Source organism: Bufo bufo, chromosome 6, assembly GCF_905171765.1.
Source record: "Bufo bufo chromosome 6, aBufBuf1.1, whole genome shotgun sequence".
In the NCBI taxonomy this organism is placed as follows: Eukaryota; Metazoa; Chordata; class Amphibia; order Anura; family Bufonidae; genus Bufo; species Bufo bufo.
In genome coordinates, this window is record NC_053394.1 from 183,001,923 (window position 1) to 183,026,005 (window position 24,083).

The window sequence follows — 24,083 nt, forward strand, 5'->3', positions numbered from 1 at the left end:
ATTAATAGTCTATCTCGCATGGGGTGCCGTCATGGGTGAGGGGAAAACAACATTGCTTACCGGTAATTGTTTTTCTCGATACCCATGACGGCACCCCCGAAATTTTCCCTTCCCTATAATAAAAGTATATTAAAAAAAAAAATAAAAAAAAATAAAAAGCTTTTAGTTGTCCTTTATTAGGTTATATGCGGAGTAGCCCGCTACTTCCTTATAGGTTTCTGAGAGTTTTCTCTCTTAAGTATTGAAGAGATATAATGTACCGTATTGGATCTCTCTCTCTCTTTTTCTTACGTGTATTCACCTCCGGAGTACTGTTTATTACTATCACTGGTGCTTGGTGGGGGTGTGAACCTTTTATCTTCTTAGGTTTCCTGTCCCGGATGGGAGGTCCCTGGTCGCATGGGGTGCCGTCATGGGTATCGAGAAAAACAATCACCGGTAAGCAATGTTGTTTTTCCTTTAGCCCCCACAGTGGCACGGGGACTTTCCCACCCAGAAGTTATTCAAACTTTTGTTTAAAAAAAAAAAAAAAGGAAGACATTTTTTGTTATTTCTTGGAAAGTATCCTTGTCTAATTTCAATAACACATAAAGATTAATATTGTCGCATCCATTCCAGAGTTTCTCGGTTTTTTACTGGAGCAGGTAAGGGGAGGGGAGTATTTAAAGATCTCCACGTTGTTTCCTGTCCCTGGGGAGGCGGGGTATCCTCCTGTTGTGCCGCTGTGGGGGCTAAAGGAAAAACCAATTAACGGTAAGTAATTGAAATCTTTCCTGGTGTGAGGCTGCTCAGTTTCACCTTCTCTACCTTTCTATTCCCAGAGTCTTGTCTTTCCTCCAGGCGGGCTTTGACAAGGGCCTCCGGCTGGCCTCTCTCAAGGGTCAGATTTCAGCCCTATCTGTTCTTTTCCAGAAACCTCTGGCTTCTCGCCGCCAAGTGAGAACCTTTCTGCAGGGGGTCGCTCACCGCGTTCCGCCTTTTCGTCCTCCTGTGGAACCGTGGGACTTGAACATTGTCCTGGACGCTCTTCAGGCCTCTCCTTTTGAGCCTTTACAGGATATTTCTCTTTCCTTTGTCTCGTTTAAGGTCGCCTTTCTTGTGGCGATTACTTCTATTTGCAGAGTTTCTGAATTTGCTGCACTCTATTGCAGATCCCCTTTCTTGGTGTTTCATCAGGATAAGGTGGTTCTGCGTCTGGTCCCTACCTTCCTCCCCAAGGTGGTGTCCTCATTCCACATTAATGAGGAGATTGTTCTTCCGTCCTTCTGTCCTAACCCCTCTTATCCTATGGAGCGTTCTCTTCACCGTTTGGATGTTGTTAGGGCTCTTCGCCTCTATCTTCGGTTGACTGAGCCCTTCCGCCGGTCGGACTCCCTCTTTGTGGTCCCTGAGGGTCCTCGCAAGGGCCTCCAAGCTTCCAAGGCCAGTTAAGGAGGCCTATGTTGCGAAGGGTTGTGTTCCTCCCTTTCGGTTGACCGCTCATTCCACTAGGGCGGTCGGGGCTTCTTGGGCGGTTAGATATCAGGCCTCAGCTTTCCAGGTCTGCAAGGCCGCCACCTGGGCCTCTGTCCATACGTTTTCCAAATTTTATCACATCCTCTCCTTGGCTTCTGCTGATGCCAGTTTGGTTCGCAGGGTTCTGCAAGCAGCTGTGAGTTAGTTGCGTTGCATGTTTTTCTGCCCTCCCTTGTGGACTGCTTTAGGACGTCCCATGGTGCTGTGTCCCCCTAAGTATTCAAGAGAAAACTGGATTTTTGTACTCACCGTAAAATCCTTTTCTCGTAGGATGCATTGGGGGACACAGATCCCACCCTTTGTGGCTAAGTTTTTTTTCTGTTGGTCCTCTCTGGTTTAGGACTTGTTGGCTTACAGTTTTATCTTGTGCTCCTAATGCTTTTCTACCTACTGGTTTGCTCCTGCATCTGCAGTGGGTATAGCCCAGATAGGAGGAGCCAACACTTTTTTTTACTTCTAGTGTCAGCCTCCTAGTGGCAGTTGGGCATATACCCATGGTGCTGTGTCCCCGCAATGCATTCAAGAGAAAAGGATTTTATGGTGAGTACAAAAATCCAGTTTTTCATTTTACTTATATACAGCATCACGGTACCAGTTTCGGTCTGCTTTGCCTTCTAGGCTGCAGTCTTCTGTATAGGAGCTAGCGATATGTGACCTATATTGATCCTCCATTGCTAGCAACTGCAGAATACAGCTTATGATTTGGCTGCCAAAAAAGCATTGTGGTAATTTAGGGGTTAGATAGAAGTTGTATCATTCCCAGGATTACATTTAGTATGCTATAAGCTCATCGTTTGACAAATGTTCTGCTTTTATAGCAGGATGGATTTGATTTAAATCAAACTGATTTAAATCACTAGTCAGTAAGGCTTGATTTAAATCATAGTTTTCTACATAAAGACTAATTCTTGCTGGTATAACTTATAATATGCAAGTAGATGAAGATTTTTAGAATAACAACTTTTCATATTAGGTTGATTCTGTATTCATAGGTTTGTAGAAGTTAGGATTAAGGTCTTTTTCTCAACTCTGTTCATATTATAAAATTTTTACTGTGAAGAAGAGGCATGTGATCTCTGCTGAATCAAATTCAGTTTTGAGAACTGCAAAAGTAAACCAAGCATCTGTGATAATATCTTGTAGGCAGAGAAACTGCCCAATAATCTTACAAAAACCTCTGGAAGAGCATGACATTGTGAATGGATTAATGGAATTTATTTACCAATTTTTTTTTAACATATACAGCCTTATTCTACATAATTAAAAAACTAATCTTTATTTCATGATGGAATAACCTTTGGATGGTAATATATTTTCCTCCAAAAAGCATTTTATATAAAAAAAAAAAAATCAGATTTTAAATTTAAAAAAAAACAGATTTTTTTAAAAAAAATAATAAATTTTTATCCACTCTGTTTTATAGGGTGGATCCATGCTGTGTACACTCCTCAGGATACTCTAGTTTTTGGTGGGAACTTCCTACATAGTTTCAATATCCCGATGCAACTTCGTATCTATAGCATTGAAGATAGAACACGGGTGAGTCTTGAAAATAAAGAACTTTAACAGTGTAGCTAGCAAGTCATATTGCAAAAGTACACATTACCTCACTTTTTTTTATTTTTATAAACTTTTCAGGTTCCCACAAAGTTCCGATACCCATTTTATTATGAGATGTGCTGGTACGTATTGGAACGATATGTTTACTGTATGACCAGAAGATCTCATCTCACCAAGGACTACCAGAGGGAGTCGTTAAGTATAGGTGGGTAGCTTGTAGGTGGAAGACTGAAGAATAAAATGTCGCTGAATATGGAACGTCTTAATATGTTATATTATTCTTTAAACCCCTTAAGGACCTCCAGCGTACATGTATGGCGGAAGTCCAGTATATAAACATGGTTCCTGCTCAGAAGCTGAGTGGGTGCCATAGCTGCTGGGTGCCTGCTGTTTTACACAGCAGACACATGGAGCTAGTGTCTATGAACAGAGGCTTATGTGTGTGCCTGTTTTATTCGATTTGTAATTTCATTCAGTCTCCCCCTCAGGTATGGTTTTCCTAATGATTTCTACATTGCCCATCATACCTGGCTTTGCAGAGGGGGAGGAGTCTCACTGCACTGCTCTGTTTAATGGTAGCCATGACTGATTAGTGAGACAGCTGCTATCCCCTCACACTGCAGAGTTTACATGTTTTCCTGTGTGATGTGACTTCAGCCTGTCTCATCTCTCTCCCATGTCAGCTCTTGCATGCAGGGAGAACCAATGTAAAGCTACATCACATCGAACTACACTGGAGAGTCAGCACACACAGATAGTACAGGCAGTGTGAGTCAGGAGGTTAGAACTGCAGCTAATCACTGTATACAATCGCCTTCTATATATCTGCACTCCTGGTCCTTTATATAGTGGACACATTATATCTTCAACAGAATGTGGGAAGGAGAGGGGACCGAGAGCTGCCAGGAGGTATTTGATTAGGGACTATGTTATCCAGTAGTTCAGAGGAAGTCAGATGGGAGAGACCGAGTTCCTGTTTAAACATTAGGAGTCAGACTTGAAATTGCATGACCGGGTTTTCTTAAAGGGGTTGTCGGAGTTATTTTTTGTTTGTATGTTTCTAACTAATCAAATGTAAGGGGTTTACAATTGACTGACTTCATCTGCAGTGGCTCCTTTCTCAGATTTCACTGAGGGTCACATGATCTGGGATGTCAGCTCCTCTCCCTGCTCTTATGATGATTCGTGCACAAGGAGCAGATCTGTGTCTAGATGTCACTGTACTGTTATGTGTGTTAACCCACACTGCTCTTGAGAAAGGGGAAGATACCCTGAAACGCGTTGAGCTTTTATTCATTTATGCAATAAAGAACTCTCCATCTGGAACCCTGACTACCATCATTTGGGACGTGGAGGAAAGTTTATACTACCTGACGAGTGATCTCGGCGGGGGAGGAGCAGGTATAGGTGTATTTTCCTTATCCTATATCTCCCTCCCTGGTAAAGTAAGTCGCCTTCCGTTTTTCTCATACAATTCTTTTAACATCACGTATTATTATTATTATTATTATTATTATTATTATTATTATTATTATTATTATTTTTAATTATTTTTTAATTAACCGCACAGTGATACATGTGTCGCCATATATCGATACTGTGAAATAGAATCAATATAACAAGATATAAATAGACACAGTGATATATAGGCTCACCATATATTGTGACTGTGAAATAGAACCACTAACTATACAGACACAGTGATATATATGTTTATGCAATATATCGATACTGTAAAGCAGAAGCACAAATCCAACTAGCAAAGTAGTTTTTTCTTCACCTTGGTGCCCCTGTGCTACTGCCCACTATCCCCAAGACCACCTGGGCCTCCTCCGCCCTTTTTTCTTGGGCAAGCCTCCAGCACTTTTTTAATTTTATCTCTATATTATCTTGCAGTGCACTGACGTGCACTGCTTTAGGGCTGTTTCACACGAGCGGATGCCGTGCGTGACATCCGCTCCGTGAATGACAGCCAAGACCCGATGCAGACTGCAGAAGCACGGAGCATTAACATGATTGATAATGCTCCGTGCCTCTCTGTGATCTCTTTACTACGAAATCACAGTGACAACTTTATCTCACTGTGATTTCGTAGTAAAGAGATCACAGAGAGGCACGGAGCATTATCAATCATGTTAATGCTCCGTGCTTCTGCAGTCTGCATCGGGTCTTGGCTGTCATTCACGGAGCGGATGTCACGCACGGCATCCGCTCGTGTGAAACAGCCCTTAGGGTGCTGCCTCGGTGAACACCCACCAAACCACTTCCATCCCATCCCGAACACTCCGTCACTTCTAAATACAGTTGCAAGAAAAAGTATGTGAACCCTTTGGAATGATATGGATTTCTGCACAGATTGGTCATAAAATGTGATCTGATCTTCATCTGAGTCACAACAATAGACAATCACAGTCTGCTTAAACTAATTACACACAAATAATTAAATGTTACCATGTTTATAGTGAACACACCATATAAACATTCACAGTGCAGGTGGAAAAAGTATGTGAACCCTTGGATTTAATAACTGGTTGAACCTCCTTTGGCAGCAATAACTTCAACCAAACGTTTCCTGTAGTTGCAGATCAGACGTGCACAACGGTCAGGAGTACTTCTTGACCATTCCACTTTAAAGAACAGTTTCAGTTCAGCAATATTCTTGGGATGTCTGGTGTGAATCGCTTTCTTGAGGTCATGCCACAGCATCTCAATCGGGTTGAGGTCAGGACTCTGACTGGGCCACACCGGAAGGCGTATTTTCTTCTGTTTAAGCCATTCTGTTGTTGATTTACTTCTATGCTTTGGGTTGTTGTCCTGTTGCAACACCCATCTACTGTTGAGCTTCAGCTGGTGGACAGATGGCCTTAAGTTCTCCTGCAAAATGTCTTGATAAACTTGGTAATTAATTTTTCCTTCGATGATAGCAATCTGTCCAGACCCTGACGCAGCAAATCAGCCCTAAACCATGATGCCCCCACCACCATACTTCACAGTTGGGATGAGGTTTTGATGTTGGTGTGCTGTGCCTCTTTTTCTCCACACATAGTGTTGTGTGTTTCTTCCAAACAACTCAACTTTGGTTTCATCTGTCCACAGAATATTTTGCCAGTACTGCTGTGGAACATCCAGGTGCTGTTGTGCAAACTGTAAACGTGCAGCAATGTTTTTTTTGGACAGCAGTGGCTTCCTCTGTGGTATCCTCCTATGAAATCCATTCTTGTTTAGTGTTTTACATATTGTAGATTTTGCTAACAGGGATGTTAGCATATGCAAGAGACTTTTGCAAGTCTTTAGGTGACACTCTAGGATTCTTCTTCATCTCATTGAGTAGTCTGCGCTGTGCTCTTGCAGTCATCTCTACAGGACAGCCACTCCTAGGGAGAGTAGCAGCAGTGCTGAACTTTCTCCATTTATAGACAATTTGTCTTACGGTGGACTGATGAACAGCAAGGCTTTTAGAGATACTTTTATAACCCTTTCCAGCTTTATGCAAGTCAACAATTCTTAATCGTAGGTCTTCTGAGAGTTCTTTTGTGTGAGGCATTATTCACATCAGGCAATAATTCTTGTGAAAAGCAAACCCAGAACTGGTGTGTGTTTTTTATAGGGCAGGGCAGCTGTAACCAACACCTCCAATCTCATCTCATTGATTGGACTCCAGTTGGCTGACACATCACTCCAATTAGCTCTTGGAGATGTCATTAGTCTAGGGGTTCATATACTTTTTCCACCTGCACTTTGAATGTTTACATGGTGTGTTCAATAAAAATATGGTAACATTTAATTCTTTGTGTGTTATTAGTTTAAGCAGACTGTGATTGTCTATTGTTGTGACTTAGATGAAGATCAGATAACATTTTATGACCAATTTATGCAGAAATCCATATCATTCCAAAGGGTTCACATACTTTTTCTTGCAACTGTAGTCCTCTTGGCGCTCCAAAGAATAAATTTCCTTTTTCCCTTTTCACTGCGCTTAATCCCCTTTTTTTTTTTCTCTTCTTCCCCCACACTGAGATCAGGGGAGTGGTTTGTTTGCTGTGGTAGCTTTAAGCCTGTTAGAGGCTCCAATGCCTGCCACATCGATGATCCTATTGAGCCCTACCTGTGTCAGGGCTCTATAGGAACATACTGAATCTCCCATAGGTTGCAGTGGTAATTCATTGCAGTCTATGGGACAAGGGGGGCTTAAAATAAAAAAAATACATATTCAAATCGCCATTTCCCCATATTAAAAATTAAGCTCTAAAAACATAAACAAAATAATTATCACCATGTCCTAATTGCATGTTCTATTAACCTGTTCAGGAAAGAGACCGTTTTAAACTTGAAATGGGTTTTGCCATCACATACAATGGGGGCATATTGCTAGAATATGCTCCCATTGTCTGATAGGTGCGAGTCACACCTCTGGGACCCACACCTACAACGACAACGGAGCGGGGGTTAATGGAGGGCGCACTTCGCATGTGTAGCCGGCCTCCAAAAATTGCCGAGCTATTTCCGCCTGCCCTATAGAAATGAATGGGAGCAGGGGCCGCGTGTGCGCGGTGTGCTCCCATTCATTTGTATGGGAGCAGCTCTTGGTGGTGGACGGACCCCGGGAAACCCGGGGTCCTCCAGCCACAGCTCTCCGTGCTCTATTCTCCTTGTAGGTACGGGTCCCAGAGGTCTTAGCGATATACCCTCATTGTATGTGATGAGTATACCCCTTTTAGAGGTTGTCTTACTTCAGCAAATAGCATTTATTATGTAGAGGAAGTCAATACAAGGCACTTACTAATGTATTGTGATTGTCCATGTTGCTTCCTTTGATGTCAGGATTAATTTTTCCATCACATTATACACTGCTTGTTTCCATGGTTACGACCACCCTGCAATCAATCAGCGGTGGCCGTGCTTGCACACTGTAGGATTACAGGATGGTCGTAACCCCAGGAAATGAGCAGTGTATAATGAGATGGAAAAATGGATCCAGCCAGCAAAGGAAGCAATATGGATAATAATAATACATTACTAAGTGGCTTGTATTAACTTTCTATACATGGTAAATGTTTGCTGAAGTGAGAAAACCCCTTTAAGGACCAAACCTAATTTAGTATATCTTTAGCAAATTTACTGTATTTTTCGCTTAATAATATGCAATTTTTTCCTCCCAAAAGAGTTGGGGGGGGAGAGAAAATGGCACTGCATCTTATAAAACTAATACTGCCATTTCTCGCATATTCCATTGGGGGACACAGACCATGGGTATAGCCTAGGTCATTACTAGGAGGAGACACTATGCAAATAGAAAAAGAAAGCTCCTCCTCCCTGGGCTGTACCCCCATGTTCCACCGGGAGGACGCCAGTTCTTGCTTAGTGTCGGATAAGGAGGATGACATTCTCTCTACTCCCGTTTATTTTTTTCTCTAGTGGACACAGGGTCGCAATTCTGCTTCCCTGGTCTCTTGGTGGAGCAAGCGCCAGGGTCGAATTGACGTCCCCGGCTACCTCCCACCCTCCCCCAGAAGTTAAGTGGAACCGGGCTCGATGTGCAGCTACCAGATTCGGGGCACCTTCCTGCCATCCTCCAGATCACTGCCACTTCTTGTGCCAGCTGACTGACAGGTGACCTCCGCTGGTGTGGATTTGAGGGCGAAGACTTCAGGACACAGATAAGTACACTGCCTCCCCTGTCTCCCGGTGTGACGCTAGGGCCGCTTGGTGGGGGGTTTGAAGGGGGAGAGGCATCGCTACATAAGCGGCAACTTCCCGGCTTCCCTCGGCGGTGTCTAGGGGGCGGACCCTCCTACCCTTCCGGCAGCCGCGTCTTCTTATTTTCATATTTCCCGCGCCTCCAGACGCGATTTTTGGGCGGCACTCTATCTTCTGCTACTTCCTGCTCAGCGCTCTAGGCTGCTCCCGGCTCCACTCTGTCCCGGTTGCGTGCGGCAGGAACGGTAGGAGACCCTCGCCCCTTCCATTGCAGGATTACCGCAATCATGCCAAAACCTGGGGCCTCACAAAAATCCAAGTCGGCCCCACTGGGGCTATGTAAAGTTTGCGGCTTGCCACTTTTGGTCTCTGGGTCCTGTGACTCTTGCCTTGCCTCTTTGCTTCTGGACAGGATCATCCTCTCCTCCCTCCTCTCTAAGCGTTCCCTCTCTAACCTCCCCTTTTCGGGTTCCAGGCTTTTTGGTGCTAAGCTGGACGAGATCATCTCGGACGCGACGGGGGGCAAGAGTTCCAAGCGCAGCTTTTGGAGGTCGGTCCTCTGGTTCTAGGAACCAGTCTTTTCGTCTCTTCTTCCAGATCTGCGGCGGCCCCTTTCCCGGGTGGCTCTCAGGACTCCCGTAAGAAACCTGCCTTTTAAGCCCCAGCCTTCCTGGCGCCCACGGCCACAGTCAGCCCGCCCTGCTGCTCCCAAGCAGTCTTCCGCCTGAAGGGGCGTCCCCACCTCTTACGGTGGGGGGCCGATTGTTCTCTTTTCAACAGGTTTGGAGAGATCATATCCAGGACGCCTGGGTCCTGGAAATTGTAACATCTGGTTACAAAATAGAATTCGCTTCCAGGCCTCCGGAGCGTTTCTTCTCTTCTCGGGTTCCGGGAGATCCGGTCCGGGCTTCGGCTCTTTTGCAGGTGGTCTCTTCCCTTTTGGACAAGGGGGTGATTATCCCAGTCCCCTTGGAGGAGCAAGGCGCAGGTTTCTACTCCAACCTATTCGTGGTGCCAAAGGAGGAGGGATCAGTGCGTCCTGTAATAGATCTGAAGCTGTTAAACAGGTCTCTGCGGGTCCGGAGGTTCCGGATGGAGTCCCTCTGATCCGTTATTGCTTCTCTTCTTCCAGGAGAATACCTAGCGTCGGTGGACATACAAGACTCCTATTTGCATGTCCCTATAGCAGAATCTCACCACAGGTTTCTGCGCTTTACTGTCTGTGGGCAGGATTACCAGTTTGTCGCCCTTCCCTTTGGGCTGGCTACGGCCCCTCGGGTATTCCCGAAGATCTTGGCGCCGCTCTTGGTGCTCCTCCGTACCAGGGGCATATCTCTGTTGCCCTACCTGGACGACATACTGATAAAGGCTTTCTCCCTTCCCCTGGCCAGGGACAGCGTCCGGATCACTGTTCAGACTCTGGAGCAGTTCGGCTGGCTGATCAATGTCCAGAAGTCATCTCTTCTCCCCTCACAGAGGTTGACCTTCCTAGGGATGGTTCTGGACACCATGGCTGCTCTGATATTCCTGCCGAGTTCCAAGTCCTCTCGAATTCAGGAGTCGGTATCTCTCCTACTGCGCTCTCGACGACTCTCCATCCGGGAGTGCATTGAGGGTTCTGGGGCTGATGGTGGCTGCCCCCTTTCCCCAGTTTCACACTCTGCCTCTGCAGCGGGCGATTCTGTCCTTTTGGGCCAGGACGTCGCACGGTCTGGCCTCTCGAGTCAGTCTACCTCCTCGGGTTTGGGCGGACCTCTTGTGGTGGCTTTCCCCCAAAAACTTGATTTCAGGGAGGTCCTTTCTTCCGATCTCCTGGACAGTCGTCGCCAACGACGCCAGCCTCCTAGGTTGGGGTGGTGATCTACAGACCCGGACAGTGCAGGGGCTTTGATCGGCGGTGGAGGCCCGCCATCCGATCAACGTGCTGGAGCTCAGAGCAATTTTCCTCTCCCTTTCTCACTGGACTCATCTCCTGGCAGGTCTCCCGGTAAGGGTCCAGTGGCTTACGTCAACCACCAAGGCGGGACCCGCAGCCGGACGGTGATGCAGGAGGCGGAGAGGATCCTCCAGTGGGCGGAGACTCATGTTCCAGTACTGTCGGCAGTGTACATCCCGGGGATCGACAATTGGAAGGCGGACTTTCTCAGCCGCAACACGGTGGATACAGGAGAGGGGTCCTTAATTCCGGAAGTTTTCGAGGACATCTGTCGCCGGTGGGGCCGCCCGGATGTCGACCTGATGGCGTCCAGGCTCAACAACAAGGTTCTGGCCCGTGTTCGACACGGAGGCGTACGGGGTGGACGCGCTGGTGTCTCCGTGGCGAGGCTTCCCTCTGCCTTTATGTCTTTCCACCTCTGCCTCTACTACCGAAGGTCCTTCGCAAGATCAAGTTGGAAGGGATTCCGACCATTCTCCTCGCCCCCGATTGGCCGCGCCGCGCCTGGTTCTCGGACGTCACTCGGATGCTGGCAGACGTGCCGTGGCCTCTTCCTTTCAGGGAGGACCTACTGTCTCAAGGACTGCTCTTCCACCAGAATTTACGGTCCCTGCGTTTAACGGCCTGGCTGTTGAGACCGCCATCCTGAAGAAGAGGGGCCTCTCGGACTCTGTGGTGAAGACCATGATCAAGGCCAGAAAACCAGTTTCATCCCGGATATACTATCTTACCTGGAAGGCCTTTCTTGCCTTTTGTGAGAAACTGGGCGTTTTTCCCCTTCGTTTCTCGGTTCCGGTGGTCCTCTCCTTTCTCCAGTCGGGTCTTGAGATGGGAATGTCGTTGAGCTCTCTGAAGGGTCAGGTCTCTGCTCTGGCCATTTTCTTTCAGCGATCCCTGGCTCTGCTCGGTTTAGTGAGGACCTTCCTACAAGGGGTGGCGCATTCGGTCCTTCCGTATGTTCCTCCCCTGCCCCCCCTGGGACTTGAACTTGGTTCTGTCTTCCCTCCAGGCGGCTCCCTTTGAACCTTTTGAGGGAGGTTTCTTTGAATCTTCTCACCTGGAAGGTGGTCTTCTTTGTGGCGATCACCTCGATCAGGAGGGTATCGGAGCTAGCCGCGCTTTCCTGTAGGGAGCCCATCAGGATAAGGCGGTTCATATTTGCCCAAGATGGTCTCCACCTTAACCCCTTAAGGACTCAGGGCGTACCGGTACGTCCTAACTTTAAATCGGGATTCCGGCGCCGCGGGGGTTAATCGCAACGGGATGCCGGCTGAAATCATTCAGCCGGCATCCCGTAACAACGCAGGGGGGGGGGGTCATTTGACCCCCCCGTATCGGCGATCGCAGAAAACCGCAGGTCAATTCAGACCTGCGGTTTGCTGCGCTTTCTGCAGTTTCTGATCCCTGCGGCCCCTGACCGCGGGGATCAGAGACTTTAGTGTCCCTAAAATATAGATTTTAAAGCCCCCCCCTGCATGACTTTTTGCCGGCGGGTGGTGCAGGGGGGGGGGGGCAGTTGGGGGCGGTGCGGGATTTCCTCTTGAAAATTTGTTGGTGTACAGTGGGTATACCAGGGTGTCAGCACATTGCTGACACCCTGGTATAAACGGCTGACATCTGTGCAGATGTCAGCCGTTTAACCCTTTCCATACCGCGGTCCGTACGGACCGCTGTAATGGAAAAAGTTAACAGTAAGAGAGAGCTCCCTCCCTCTCCCATCGGGGGGCTGCAGTGTCTTTGCAGCCCCCCGATGGAGAGGGAGAGAGCTCCCAGACAGCCCCCCGACAGCCCCGTCCTTACCCTTCCCCGTCTGCGAAGTTCTGACCAGTACTGAGCAGACGGGGAAGGTTCCCATGGCAACAGGACGCCGTCTCAGGCGTCCTCTTGTCCATGGTGCTGAACAGATCTGTGCTAAAGGCAGAGATCTGTTCAGACAAACTAAGTAAAATACAGTACAGTACACTATATATTGTACTGTACTGTATTATACAGACATCAGACCCACTGGATCTTCAAGAACCAAGTGGGTCTGGGTCAAAAAAAAGTGAAAAAAAAGTAAAAATCAAAAAACACATTTATCACTGATTAAAAATGAAAAAAATAAAATCCCCTACACATGTTTGGTATCGCCGCGTCCGTAACGATCTGATCTATTAAACGGTCATGTTACTTTCCCCACACGGTAAACGCCATAAAAATAAAAACGATTAGGAAATTGAAATTTTGACCACCTTACTTCCCAAAAAAGGTAATAAAAGTGATCAAAAAAGTCCCATGTACGCCAAAATAGTCATCTCATCCCGCAAAAATCATACCCTACCCAAGATAATCGCCCAAAAACTGAAAAAACTATGGAAACACTAAAACATGATTTCTTTTGTTTCAAAAATGAAATCATTGTGTAAAACTTAAATAAATAAAAAGTATACATATTGGGTATTGCCGCGTCCGTATCGACTGGCTCTATAAAAATATCACATGACCTAACCCCTCAGGTGACCACCGTAAAAAAATAAAAACCGGTGTAAAAAAAGCAATTTTTTGTCATCTTACGTCACAAAAAGTGTAATAGCAAGTGATCAAAAAGTCATATGCACCCCAACATAGTGTCAATCAAACCGTCATCTCATCCCGCAAAAAATGAGACCCTACTTAAGATATTCGCCCAAAAACTGAAAAAACTATGGCTCTTAGACTATGGAGACACTAAAACATTTTTTTTTGTTTTAAAAATGAAATCATTGTGTAAAACTTACATAAATGAAAAAAATTGTATACATATTGGGTATTGCCGCGTCCGTGACAACCTGCTCTATAAAATGACCACATGATCTAACCTGTCAGATGAATGTTGTAAATAACAAAAAAAAAAAAAAGTGCCAAAAAATCTATTTCTTGTTACCTTGCCGCACAAAAAAGTGTAATATAGAGCAACCAAAAATCATATGTACCCTAAACTAGTACCAACAAAACTGCCACCCTATCCCGTAGTTTCTAAAATGGGGTCACTTTTTTGGAGTTTCTACTCTAGGGGTGCATCAGGGGGGCTTCAAATGGGACATGGTGTCAAAAAAAAACAGTCCAGCAAAATCTGCCTTCCAAAAACCGTATGGCATTCCTTTCCTTCTGCGCCCTGCCGTGTGCCCGTACAGCGGTTTACAACCACATATGGGGTGTTTCTGTAAACTACAGAATCAGGGCCATAAATAATGAGTTTTGTTTGGCTGTTAACCCTTGCTTTGTAACTGGAAAAAAAATATTAAAATGGAAAATCTGCCAAAAAAGTGAAATTTTGAAATTGTATCTCTATTTTCCATTAAATCTTGTGCAACACCTAAAGGGTTAACAAAGTTTGTAAAATCAGTCTTGAATACCTTGAGGGGTGTAGTTTCTTAGATGGGGTCACTTTTATGGAGTTTCCACTTTAGGGGTGCATCAGGGGGGCTTCAAATGGGACATGGTGTCAAAAAACCAGTCCCGCAAAATCTGGCTTCCAAAAACCATACGGCGCACCTTTCCCTCTACGCCCTACTGTGTGCCCGTACAGTAGTTTACGGCCACATATGGTGTGTTTCTGTAAACGTCAGAGTCAGGGCAATAAAGATAGTCTTGTTTGGCTGTTAACCCTTGCTTTGTTAGTGGGAAAAAATGGGTTAAAATGGAAAATTAGGCAAAAAAATGAAATTCTCAAATTTCATCCCCATTTGCCAATAACTCTTGTGCAACACCTAAAGGGTTACCGAAGTTTGTAAAATCAGTTTTGAATACCTTGAGGAGTGTAGTTTATAGAATGGGGTCATTTTTGGGCGGTTTCTATTATGTAAGCCTCGCAAAGTGACTTCAGACCTGTAGTGGTCCCTAAAAATTGGGTTTTTGTAAATTTCTGAAAAATTTCAAGATTTGCTTCTAAACTACTAAGCCTTGTAACATCCCCAACAAAATAAAATATCATTCCCAAAATGCTACAAACATGAAGTAGACATATGGGGAATGTAAAGTCATCACAATTTTTGGGGGTATTACTATGTATTACAGAAGTAGAGAAACTGAAACTTTGAAATTTGCTAATTTTTCAAAATTTTTGGTAAATATGGTATTTTTCTATGCAAAAAATTTAACTTTTTTGACCCAATTTTAGCAGTGTCATGAAGTACAATATGTGCCGAAAAAGCAATCTCTGAACGGCCTGGATAAGTCAATGCGTTTTAAAGTTATCAGCACTTAAAGTGACACTGGTCAGATTTTCAAAAAATGGCCAAGTCCTTAAGGGGTTAATGAAGATATAGTCCTGCCCTCTTTTTGTCCATCTCCGGCGAACCGCAAGGAGCGCGCTCTCCATTCCCTGGACGTTGTCCGAGCTCTGCGTGTGTACCTGTCGGTGACTGCCTCTTTCCGCTGTACGGATTCCCTTTTCGTGATTCCGGAAGGGCCTCGTAAAGGTCTGGCGGCTTCCAAGGTCTCGGTAGCCCGATGGATTCGGTCGGCTATTGCCACGGCTTATCGTGCCCGTGGCAGGGTTCCCCCAGCCGGGGTTACTGCACACTGTACCAGGGTGGTGGGGGCCTCCTGGGCTAGGCGTAATCGCGCCTCGGCATCTCAACTTTGTAAGGCGGCCACCTGGTCTTCCTTGCATACCTTTACAAAGTTTTACCAGTTGCACTCTTTGGCATCGGCTGATGTTGTCCTGGGGCGCAAGGTATTGCAGGCGGTGGTTCCTGTTTGACCGCTTGGCGTTTTCTCCTGGAGGTGCCGGTTTTTACCACCCCATGGACTGCTCTAGGACGTCCCATGGTCTGTGTCCCCCAATGGAATGTGCGAGAAAAGGAGATTTTTTTTTTTTTTTTTTTGTGTGAAACTCACCTGTAAAAAATTTTTCTCGTCTTTTCCATTGGGGGACACGGCTCCCTCCCATTCTTACCTGTTGTAGGAAGGGTTGGTTTAGTTCTTCGGGTCCTGAAGGTTTTCGGTCCGATGGCGGTATTCCGTTGTTCTTGTCTCTATGGTTTTGGTCTCCTTCTCCTACTGCTTTTGCACGCACTGGGGTCCTCCCGGTGGAACATGGGGGTATAGCCCAGGGAGGAGGAGCTTTCTTTTTCTATTTGCATAGTGTCTCCTCCTAGTAATGACCTAGGCTCTACCCATGGTCTGTGTCCCCCAATGGAAAAGACGAGAAAAAGATTTTACAGGTGAGTTTCACAAAAAATCTCCTTTTTTAATATGCTGACACTGATACATCGCCGTCCGCTATGCTGCACATCGCGGCCTGCGATGTATCAGTGGGGAGGGAGGAGGGGCTGGAGGATGGCAACTGATGTTGCGATCACGAAGGGCCCCAATGCAGTAACTGTATTCTATTACACCGGGCCCCGCGTACAGCAGTCTTCATATGTAAAGTATAGTCATTTAATCCTTAACCAGCGGGTTAGCTTTATTAAAGTAGTGCAATCCTCTGCAGTTGTACTCACTATCAAACTACCGTAGCAGGCCAGCCGCGTAACGTCACTCTCACTCCCTCACGCGCCTGCTTCATTAATAAAGTGGGAGGAGCAGGCATGTGAGGAGTGGGAGGAGTGAGTGACGTTATGCTGCCGACCGGCCGGACTGCTACGGTAGTTTGATAGTGAGTACTACTGTAGAGGATTACTCTACTTTAACAAAGCTAACCCACAGGTTAAGAATTACATGACTGCGGGTTCATCCTTCACTAGGGTGCGGGCTGATGACAGGGACAGAGCGGGCTACACTCCGGGTGTCACACGCTGCACAGTGTCCGGGCTGCTCATGCTGGTGTGCCTGTTTCCTCCATGCAGACAGCTGAGCGCCGCCTCCGTCACTGCGCTTCCCTGTGCAGTTGCGTCTCTATACATATGAAGACTGCTGTGCGCGGGGCCGGGGTATTGGGGGTCACTATTTACACATGGACACTGTTATATATATATATATATATATATATATATATATATATATGTGTGTGTGTGTGTGTCATCCACAGATGCCCCCCCCCCCCCGTAACAGTGCGTCATCCACAGATCCCTTCCCGCCCCGTGACAGTGTGTCATCCACAGATGCCTCCCGTAACAGTGCTTCATCCACAGTCCACCATTAGTTTAAAACCCACCAAAAGCACACCTTTTGGTTCAAAATATTGTTTTCCAGGATGTCCCTCCATCACAGCACCCACTGGAGGATGTCCTATTGGTCTCTGTAGAGACAGGAAGCGAGAAAGATTTAAAAGGCCCCTCCCCACCCCCACTCTCCAGTGTTCTTCCTGTCCCTACAGGGATAGGAGCAGAGAGGAGTCCCTACTCGGGATGAAGAGAGAAGTAAAAAAAAGGCTGAGGCTGGGTCGGGGGGTTTATGCCTCTCCTCTCAGCCTCCGGAAGCCTAAGCTAGCACCCTTCTGGGAAGGGGTCCCCTAGCGCTTCCCTGATACCTGGGGTCTGGGATCATTCCTGGACTCGGTCTTTAACACTACAGTCGAGGTCATGTGCCTTGAATTAGCCGGGCGGGAGCTCTGCGCTCGGCTGCGGCTCCTGCGCTCCTCTAGGCGCACTGTGGTGAAGGATTGCCAACCTGGACCACGTGACCGGAAGTTCGCGTATGCCGGAAAAAGATGGCGGCGCGCATAGCATGCTGGAAGCCTCGGTAATCTGAGGCCTCGCATGTGGGTCGACTCTTACTTGGAATAAGTCTCCCGAAAGAGGAAGTGGAGCTGCGCGGCGACGGGGAGGACGGACCAAAATGTGGTAAGTCCATTTAAGTGATAATGGCTGTGAGGTCAGTTGTACATCATGGAGGTCCAAATGTCTGGAAAGCAGGGGGCTGGTACAGACTCCTCTGTCCAGGGTCATGTAAGTTACACTCCCTGCCCTGTTTTGTCCGGTATATTAGAGAGTTCTATATGTATCTAGCTCTATCCCTCTCTCTCTTCCGCATTAGGCTGAGAAAGAGACAGGACACAAGTCCCATGGAGATTCAAAAAGGAAATTAAAAAATGTGCGACATGTCCAAAAAATCTACTGGAGTCGTATAAAAAATATCTATGTCCGGACTGCTTGTCTAAAATTCTTAAAGAGAAACAACCTTCCTTTATGTCAGAATTGAGAGCTATAATAAGAGAAGAGGTCCAGGCGGCGAGATTAAGCCAGGTCCCTTCCTAAGTCCCCTCTCCTCCACCCTCCAAACGAATCAGGGTTCAGATGCACTCTGATTCTGAGGATGACGACTTACATTACTCTGAAGAGGTGGAAGAAGATCATCCCCCTTCCTCTCTTTCGGATGATCCAGGAAGATACTTGTTTTCTGGTGAAGACTTAGATCCCCTCCTAACTACAATGGGACAGACAATGGCTGAGGAAGAGGAGCAGGCCCGTTCCATTCGAGAAGAAATGTTTGGGGGCCTGAGAGCAAAGAAGAAGAAACTTTTCCCAGTAAATTCAAATCTGAAGGAGTTAATAAAAGATGAATGGGAGGAAGCAGAAAAGGAACTATATGTGCTTTAGCTCAGGAGTGGAATATGGCCCTGGCATACGCATTCCCTCCACTTTCTCTGATTCCTGCGGTTTAAAATAAAATTGAGAAGGAGTTCAACAACTCTAATCTTGATAGCATCAGCCTGGCCCAGGAGAAGCTGGTTCCCAATTCTGAAGGAGATGTCTATTGCAGATCCGATATTCCTCCCGAAGAGATAAGATCTTCTTCTACAAGGTCCTCTAGAACATCCGGATCTCGAGAAGTGATATCGAACAGCCTGGATATGGGGAGTCAGACTCTAAAAAAGAAGGGCCTCTCAGACAAGGTAATATCAACATTGCAAATATGTCGCAAACCGGTAACTTCAGCCATATATAACAAAATATGGAAGTTTTCTTCATGGCTGTCTCTTACACATCCAGATAACACTTCACCGTCAATAGGTCACATTCTGGATTTCGTTCAGATGGGATTTGATATGGGACTAAAACAGAGTACCCTTAAAGTCCAGATTTCTGCATTAGGTTGTTTTCTAGACACCCCATTGGCAGACCACAGATGGATAATCCATCTGTGTCCAGGATGAGACCTACATTTAGACGGTTCCTGCTTGGGATTTAAATATAGTTTTAAATGGCCTTTGTAGTCCCCCTTTTAAAGCAGTGGATCAAATATCGGATACAATGTTGTCCCTTAAAGCTGTGTTCCTGGTAGCAATAACTACAGCTTGTAGAATAGGGGAGATCCAAGCCCTTTCTATGAGGGAGCCATATTTAAAGGTTCTAGACGATCGTATAGTACTGAAATTGGATCCGTCCTTCTTACCTAAGGTAGTTTCACCCTTTCATAGGGATCAGGAAATAATGCTTCCTTCATTTTGTACAGGAGGAACGATTCCATTGTCGGGATGTTAGAAGAACAATCCTAGCTTACCTTCAAAGAACAAAATCCTGGAGGAGATCGACTTATTTTTTCATCCAGTTCGGTGGGAGGAACAAACGCAACAAGGCTTTAAAACAGACCTTAGCACGATTGATTAAAGAGACGATCAGAGAATCCTACAGTGTTCAGAATATAGTCTGCCCTTTTTCTATAAAAGCCCACTCAACCAGAGCTATGGCAGCATTGTGGGCAGAGAAAGCCGAGGCCTCGGTTAATCAGATTTGCAAGGCTGCAATATGGTCTAGCTTCCTGACTTTTGCTAAACACTATAGGCTAGATGCTCTAGCCAACCAGGACCTGACATTCGGACGGAAGGTCCTTCAGGCGGTGGTTCCCTCCTCGTTTCTGTCTAAGTTGGTAGTTCTCCAGTGGGTGCCTTCATGGGGGGACATCCTGGAAACTAAGATTTAGTCTTACCGGTAAATGGTTTTCTTGCTCGTTATCATTGGGGGACACAGGACTGTGGGTATAGCTTGCTGCTGCCACTAGGAGGCAACAGTAGGCTAGAACTGTTTTACTCCTCCCCTGCAGGCTATACCCCCTCCAGCCAGGAGAGAGCATATCCGTTTTAGCTTGGTGTGAGTAGGAGGCAGACCTCCCTGCCTTTTAGGTTTGGGAAACCAAGTCGCCAAGCCTCTCTGTTATCCCAGGGAGCAAGGCCGATGTCTGAGTCCCTCACCGCACGACCTCCCCACATAAGCAAAAGCTCCCCTGCTTCCCACCAGCCAAGGGGTCACCTAGGTCCGCCAAAGAAAAAGACTCTCCCGCCAGACCAGACTCCTGCCACTCTGGTGCTAGCTGCTGAGGAGGTGACCCTGCTGGAAAAGGTGACCTTGCGGGTCCACTTAGGGAGGGTGAAGAGAAGAGGATCAAGATGAGGTGAGTACACGGGACTAGTTAAGTATGGTTAACCCTCTTCCCCCTCCCTCCCCCTTTGGCGGCAATTGTTCTAAGGGGTCTATATGGTTAATAGACACTGGGCTCCACTTATAGTAGCCCAGGACCTCTGAAGGCAGACCCCCTCACTCCCCCTTTGTGCTGACGGTGACTCAGGCACATAGGGGGTTAATGACTATGTCCTCCGGCTCACATCTGGCGGCCGAGCGGGGGGGGGGTTGGGGGTTTGGCGTATGAGGCTTCTCGCTCCCCGATATCCAACGCCATAATCCGCCCTTTTCGATAGCTGGCGCCAAGTGCGCCGCTCCGAAAGGGTTAATGCCTACACAGGCCGATATCGCAGACGCCATGCGCGGTGCAAGGCACTTATTTAACATAGGGGACTCCGGCTGCGGGGGTGTCTACCTATGGCCGACACCGGGTTCCCGGCCCCGGGGGTGAACATCCCAAATTTAGGCCCCGGCTTCACTTTGGGCCTACCGGTGTTTCTGTCCTTCCAGTCCTGTTTTCTTCCCGGCCCGCGGTGTGTGCATTTCGCGCACCGATCCAGGTCCCTCTATCCTCCGGCAGGGCATCCCGGTTGGCCGTGCATCAAAACTTTAGGCCCGGCTTCGAGGCATACTAGGCCACAACTGTCATCCCCTGGTATGAGGGGGGGTGAGGCGGCGGGCTGGCGCGAATTCTTCCCGCCTAGCTGTCCCTCTCCCCCAGAACCCGCTGAGCGCTGCCCCCGGTCTTCAAGTCACTTTTAACCCTTCCTGGCCAGCCACTTCTGTTAGGACGGCACCGGATTATCAGGGGTTTAGATATGCAGTGCAATTTGTTTTAATATTGCAGAATTTAACCCCTTACTGCCTCTTATCCACGTGAGGCTAGGCATCACAGTTTCATAAAAATCATTATTTAAAAAAAAAAAATTTTAATAAAAAACAAACATTTGCGCCCATTCGGGCTCTTCCCCCCCCCCCCCCCCCCCTCAGCCCACATCGCCGCGGAACCACTCTAACTGTGCGGTACCAGACTGGGCCCGTTCCATATTCTGGACAAAGGAGGAACTCTCATAGTTTCCCAATCTGCCCTACGCGCAAGCGGACCACAGCAGGACATCTTTTTTTCCTCGGATATCTCCGCACCCCCACCCTTTCTCCCTGGGTTACACTCAGACACACCCTCCCTGGCCGGAGAGGGTCAGTCCGAGGAAAGGGGGGGATCACTGATTCAGACTCTGACATGAATCCGAAGGAATCTCCCAAGATTCCAGCAGTACTTGTCGTATGCATTACCCATTTCCATAGGTGAAGTAATTGCACTACTACGGGATACAGTACTTACCTTATACATTGTCCCCTGCCATAGGTGGACTAAGTACAATAACACTTGTTTCAGTGCCGGACGTATGCATTCCCCCTTCTGTAGGTGGTGGAGGAATTGCACTACCACTGGCTTAAGTGTTTGCCGTATGCATTACCACCTTCCATAGGTAGGGTAATTGCACTACCTTTGGATAAGGTCCTGACTGTCGCGTTATCCCCTTCCATAGGCAGAGTATTGCCCTACCACTGGATGCTGTTTCATCAGTCGCTTTGCCATCACCGTGCTTCCTGTTGCATTACCCCCTTCCACAAGTAATCCGCTAACGGGGGCATAACTAAGCACCTTGGATGCTGCAATTCAACTACGCTGCCTTAGCTTCTTTCACAAGTGGGGCGTGGCAACAGTACTCTTCATCTAGTGGTATAGGGGTGCCGCCAGTGGATACGGTGGCTATTTCCACATTGTATCCTTTTCTGTTTGGTGCTGGTTTGGGGCATGATTATGACATCCTCTGTCTTCTCAGGGGGTTACCTAGCAACACTTGTGTCCTAGAGACCCCTCATCTCCATGGGCCTCCACTGTTTCAGTCGGTCATGGTATTGTCCTCATCAATACGTAGTGCGTACACCATTGTACATAATTTGGTGAGTACGTTCCAGCGAGTCGAGTGTTTCACTGACTCTGTATTCTCTATCCACCACTCCTCTTTATCTGGGAAAGTGGTTATGCTGGCACTCTGGTTTAGATACTACAGCGTGTTCTCCACAGGTGCAGCTTTTACGCTAGTGCTCGAGTTCATAGTCTCTACAGTGGGGCATCCCCCTCAGGTAGGGGTTTTACCCTGGCGCTAACTTTGGCAGTTGCTCCTGTTCAGCTCCCTTCCCATGTAGGGTGTTTAAGGTTAACATTACTTAACTGGGGCAGTATGGTACCACGGCTTCTACGGGATATCCTCATGCCTCTCCCTCAGTTTTGCGCTGACTGAGCAGGCGGTGGCTACTACTGTGGGAGTTGTATTTGTGTTACCACTACATACTATGGTTCTTACTGCACAGCTCCTTCGTCAGGTGGCGGATTCTTCTAGCACTGAATTCGGTGGCCTCTGCGGTGTGGCCCCCTCCTCTGCTGGGGTATGGCGCTAGCAATACAGTTGTGGCTCCCCTTGCTTGGCTTTCTCCTCAGGCAGAGTTTTTGCACAGCCACTAAATCCTTGGCTACTTCTGTATAGCACCAGTCTCAGGTGGGGAATGGGCTTTAGACCTAGCCTCTTTTTTTTTTTTCTCCTTCTGTCTTTTTCCTTCTCTGGCTCCGGGTTCACAGCCACCCCACAAGCCTTGGTAGCTCCTACGTTACTACCTTCCACTCTTCTGCATTTGCACAGAGTATTCGTTTTGTGGCCTTCTATTTCCAGACATGTTCCGGACCCGGCTGGTGGCCTGTGGCGCCTTCTACAGGGAATCCTTCCTATTGGTCCTGGGTGTGCTAACTGTATCTACACTTACCTCTCTTAAGACATGACTAATGTCTATGTCATGTCAGTCCTATGGTGGTCATAATTTTTCACTGCCCATTTCGTGGGTAGACTATGAGACTCCCCACGCCAGACAGAGCGGGGGTTGCTGTCACGTCTTGCCATCGCTGATAGACGTTTCCTTCCTGGAACGGAACACCCTTTCTATTTCTTCTTCCTCCTCAAGCTGAATGGTTGCTGGCCTCCCCCTTCTGTCTTCCTGGCCAGTAGCCATGGTCGGTACTGCTCTGGAATCCCATCACTATTTTTTCCTATGTGACCAGTGTTTCTCAGGTATAGTTGGGGCGTTGGGCGCCGTCATCGCACTCCACCCGGCAAGAGTATTTCTATCATCTTGGTCCGGTTCATTTTTCCCCGTCAGGCAGTGTTGCCACTCTGTCAATATATGGTCGCTGACGAGGCTTCCCACCGCCGGTGATCCTCACATCGGCTTTACTTCTACCCATCTCCCAGGTACTGGTTCTTTGGCCTGCGGTTGGGCATGCCTGATTCAGGCGTTTTTCTCTGTGGCTTATCTATCAGCTTCTCTTGCTAGAAGTCTCACCACAAGCCTCTACGCCTCTGGGGGCATCGGTCTACCAATTTACCGCTTCCTAGGGAGTGTTTCTCTTTAGCAGAGGAGGATCCTGCGGTCCTGGAATTTTGGTTCTGCTTCCAGAGTTAGGGCCAGGTACCTGGTTTCATCAAAACGACCTTTAGGTCGTTTGGTGGCTTTTCAGTTAGGAACATGACCTCTCTCTGCGACGTTTTCTTCTCCCCTTTTCTTTCCGGGAAGATGGCATTCCCGGTGGCGGGCTCATCCGCCCAGCGAATTTTGGAGTTGGTAGCGCCTTTCTTGTATGTACATTTTTTTTCTTGTCATGCACCCACATAAGGCAGTGCTCCGCCCAATACCTTTATTTTTCGCTGAAGGTAGTTTCCACCTTCCACGTCAACACAGACATTGTTTTCCTTCTCCCTCACATTCTAGAGAGCGAGCTCTCTATCAGCCATGGGATTCAGGCTCTGAGGTTTTATTAGCTCTGTCCGCCGTACGGACTCTTGCCTACTTATTCCTGGAGGTCCTTGCAAAGGCTCCGCGGCCTCTAAGGGGACTTTCCAGGTGGATTGACAGTTGCTGAGGCATTCCACTCCTGGGGCATGGCACCGCCCAGCGGAGTTAAGGTACACCCGAGCAGCAGTCGGGGCTTCTTGGGTTCGTCTCCACCATGCTTCAGC

General features: G+C 47.4%; 1 protein-coding gene across 1 annotated transcript in view; it reads left to right on the forward strand.

The window, feature by feature from the left end:
• LOC121003263 (lysine-specific demethylase 2A-like) overlaps window positions 1–24,083 on the forward strand; it is a 203,028-nt gene that overhangs the window by 77,005 nt on the left and 101,940 nt on the right. Inside the window, exons 10-11 of the mRNA XM_040434964.1 lie at window positions 2,939–3,054; window positions 3,154–3,280. Coding sequence (XP_040290898.1) covers window positions 2,939–3,054; window positions 3,154–3,280 — 243 coding nt within the window. The remainder of the gene's footprint in view (window positions 1–2,938; window positions 3,055–3,153; window positions 3,281–24,083) is intronic.